General features: G+C 53.9%; 2 protein-coding genes across 2 annotated transcripts in view; both read right to left on the bottom strand.

Annotated features, from left to right (window-relative positions):
* Positions 1-710, bottom strand: part of MEAF6 (MYST/Esa1 associated factor 6) — a 6,314-nt gene extending 5,604 nt beyond the window's left edge. Inside the window, 1 exon segment of the mRNA XM_026863198.1 lies at positions 632-710. Within this exon segment, the coding sequence (XP_026718999.1) occupies positions 632-710 (79 nt within the window).
* Positions 151-3,533, bottom strand: part of SNIP1 (Smad nuclear interacting protein 1) — a 4,289-nt gene continuing 906 nt past the window's right edge. The window contains exons 2-4 of the mRNA XM_026863323.1: positions 3,410-3,506; positions 2,295-2,884; positions 151-1,698 (exon numbers count right to left, since the gene is read on the bottom strand). Coding sequence (XP_026719124.1) covers positions 1,434-1,698; positions 2,295-2,884; positions 3,410-3,506 — 952 coding nt within the window. The 3' untranslated portion in view covers positions 151-1,433. The remainder of the gene's footprint in view (positions 1,699-2,294; positions 2,885-3,409; positions 3,507-3,533) is intronic.

Raw genomic sequence — 3,533 nt, 5'->3', positions numbered from 1 at the left:
GACAGGACAGGAGCAGGACCGTGCGGGATCGGGCCCCTGAGGAGGGCCCGCACCCGCTTCGGGATCAACAAACACAGCTGGTGTCTTTAAGACCGAGACGAGTTCGAGGAACAAAAAGGGGGGGGGAAAAAAAATAAGGACACTAGAAAAATCTGACAACTTAAAGTAATTCGGGCTAAATTTACAAATTCTTTATTTAAAAACCCCCCGAGCGTATATAAAGGAGATCCTCGGGGCCACCAGAACTCCTTCTGCGCGGCCTGAAAGCCTCCGTCCGTGCCCCGTATTTACAGCAAGGCCCCGGCCCCTGCGCGCGACAGGCGAGGGCAGGGCTGCGCCCACACAACAAACACCCGGAGAATTAGTAAACGGTGTGGAAAACGTACAGTTCTTACACCAGCGAGCAGTGGGGAGAGACCCAAAAACACACCAGAGGCAGGTACGGTCAGCGAGTGGGACTGGATTTTCTCTTGCTAAAGCATTGTTTTCTTTTACAGGGGAGAAGACTACTTTAAACAAGCGACTCCTTATAAAAAGTTATACAACTCAAATAGTGCAAACTCCGGTCAGACGTGTCACCACCTACAAGGTTTATGCGGAACACAAACAAAACCGAGGAGGGGTTGGTTACGCGCGGGGCCGAGGCGGTACCGGGAGAAAGGCCCCAGGCTCGGAGCCGGACACTCAACCCCCAGGGGCAGCTTCAGCATCGTGGGGGGCGAAGGGACCTCAGCCCCCCGTTCACCCCATCGCCACCCGAAAGCCCAGGAAGCCTTTAACTTCTCGCTCGGGTTCCCCTGTAGTTTTCAGGCAGCGTTTTCCAGTGAAATGCCCCTCACGGAAAGTTATCCCAGGGCAAACTAAGTACCCGAAACAGAAATACAAGGATTGGGGGCGGCTTTGCAACATTTCTGCCTAAATTTTAGTAGCGAGCCTGGTAAATTCTGCTGTCTAGAAATCCTGACAGGCAGAGGAATTTGGTGAACAAACAAGACGGCGTTACAAAGTGCATGGGGTCACTTTCTAACTAACGCTTCAATTAAGTAGCATTTCCAAAGGGCTATGACAAAACAGTCAATAAAAACAATTTTAAATATGCCAGCTGTGGTTTTACACGGTTTCCTATAAGAGGACAGTCTTTCCACATCTGCTAAATAGTCCCAGCGTCAGAGCTTTCGCATCCAGGTGCTCTTTTGCTTATTGCAGGGAAAAAAATAAAATTTAAAAAAAGCTGTATTTCCCGATATGCAGAACTATCAAAAGATGAGCAATCAGTGAAGTCCCCCAAAATAAACGGTGAGAACAGATCAGCAACAGAAAAGGGCTTTAAGGCAGTAAGAGGCATCGGTGCTGCGATGCTCCGTGTTTACATCCCAACGCATGTTCAGTTGCAAAGAACTTCTCTCCCCTGCCCCCCATTTCCTCCTCATCCGTTAACTGTCAGACTCTTCCTCCTTCTCCTCCTCCTCATCATCGTCCTTTGTGTTGGCCTCAGATTTGTCCGAAGACTCGTGGAGAAGGACGTATTCCCTGCTGCTGAACCCAAACTTCAGCACGTCCTTCTCCTTCAGTTCGTAGTAGCGCTGCGGCTCGATGCGCTGGTTGTTGAGGAAAGTGCCGTTCCCGGAGCCCAGGTCGATGATGTAGGGCCTCACCCTGCGGCCCACGGTCCCGTCGGCGCGCGTGTACTCCACCAGCCTGGCAAGACACAGACAGGGGCTCAGCCACCGCCGAGCGGGACGCGCGCTCCGAGAGCAGACGGGCTCCCGAGACACGAGCCCCAGCGCAGCGAAGAGTCGTCTGAGCAACGAGAGACCGCGCGAGACCCGGCAGGTTCTGACAGACTGTGTCACCTTCTAAAACTGCTGGTGACAGAAGACAGCGATTCCCACAGGGGAACAGATGGCTGTTCCCTCAGCGAGTGTCTCTGTCTCCAGCAGCAGCAACCCCTGCTGCTTCCCAGCAGACTTTGTTTGTGAAAGACCAAATGAATAAAACCTCTCTCTGAAATACTCTCCCTGCCAATTACACCTACAGTTCATTCCGGTGCAGCGTTTACACCTGCTGTGTTATTTCTCTTACTGAAATGCTGCTTGTGGTTAAGTGAATTACGGATATTTTTGATTACTGCTAGGATGATGCGCCACAATCAAACATAAACTCCATCTCTAACATACTTACAGCAAACTCGTATCTCTCAACTGTGCAGACCCCGGGGGGTTTTTTTGTTTGTTTGATTTTCTTCAGAAGCTCCCGAACGACCCGGCCTCACCCGCAGGCAGGGGAACACTTACCGGTACTGGAACACGGCGTGCTGCTTGGAGCAGGAGGGGTGGTCGATGGGGATGTCGGCGATGCGGCGGTGCCTGCCCAGGAGGTAAGCACTCTGCCTGTGGATGTACATGACAGGGAGGAACTCGTCGTTTTTGAAAGGATAGAGGCGCCACCGCTTCTTGGGGATCCGAGCTTCGGGAGGCTCGCTGTACTTGATCACAACACCTCGGAAAGTGTTGGTATCCTCCAGGAGCGCGCCCGACAGTTCAAAGCTCGGCTTCTCTTTGTTCACAGAAGCTTTTTCTTTAGGTTTAGTATCGGACTGCCCAAGTTCTGGATTCTGGTTGACACCGCTGCCTTCGTTATTTTGCCGATGCTCTCGTCTTCTCTCGTTATAGAACTCCCTCTCTGCTTGCTGCTCACGGATGTTCTGAACATCCCTCTCTCGCTCGTGGCCTCGAACTCCGGGCCGTTCATTCGGATTCTTCCTTCTGTCTGAGTGGTCTCTGTGTCTATCTCTGTCACCGCTCCTCTCCCTCCTGTGTTCCTGCTCTGATGGGTACCTCTGCTTTCGCTCCTCGTTTCCTCTATGACAGTGGTCATCTCGCTCCTGTAACGAGGAACCGCTTAGTGATGCATTCAGAATTGGAACGAAAGAGCAGTGAGTCTACGGCAGCTTTCAGAAGAATCACACTCCCACACGTGGAAAACGCACTCTGGGACGTGCTGTGTGCAGGTCTAACACAAAGTGAGAGAAACTCATTTCTTTGCCAAACCGTTCGGATTCCCGCGATTTGCCCTGAATCAGGAAATGGCGCGGTGGGCGCAGGAAGCAGCCGGCGGGCGCAGAGGCGCGGTGGCAGGGGCTGGGCTCCCACGGGACCGAGCTCCCGGCAGAGCCTCGGGTGAGCAGCACCAGCTCTTAAGCCGCCAAGACCCGCCTTTTCCTAACGGACCCGCTCCAAGAAAATAAAAGAAAATACCCGCCGGGTCAGAAGTCGATTGGTCGTACCTCGCACGGCCGAGTCCCACGGGAAGAGTCTCACGTCGCTGTGGAGCCGGGAAGCGCGCAAAGGCCCCAATAACGCCTCCGCGGGCAGGACCGGGCCTCGCTGCTACCGACAACGCGATTTACCTGCTTCACCCTGACGGCGGCGTGGTGCGGGCTCCGGCTCCTCCTGCCGCGCGGGGACCGGCTCCTCCGCCCGGATTTGCTCTTCCGCTTGGGCGATCTTGAAAACAAGGAGAGGGCGGGGGTG

This window comes from Athene cunicularia, assembly GCF_003259725.1.
Source record: "Athene cunicularia isolate RWA chromosome 23 unlocalized genomic scaffold, athCun1 chr23_part1, whole genome shotgun sequence".
NCBI lineage: Eukaryota > Metazoa > Chordata > Aves > Strigiformes > Strigidae > Athene > Athene cunicularia.
This window is presented reverse-complemented; position numbering and strand designations above follow the sequence as displayed.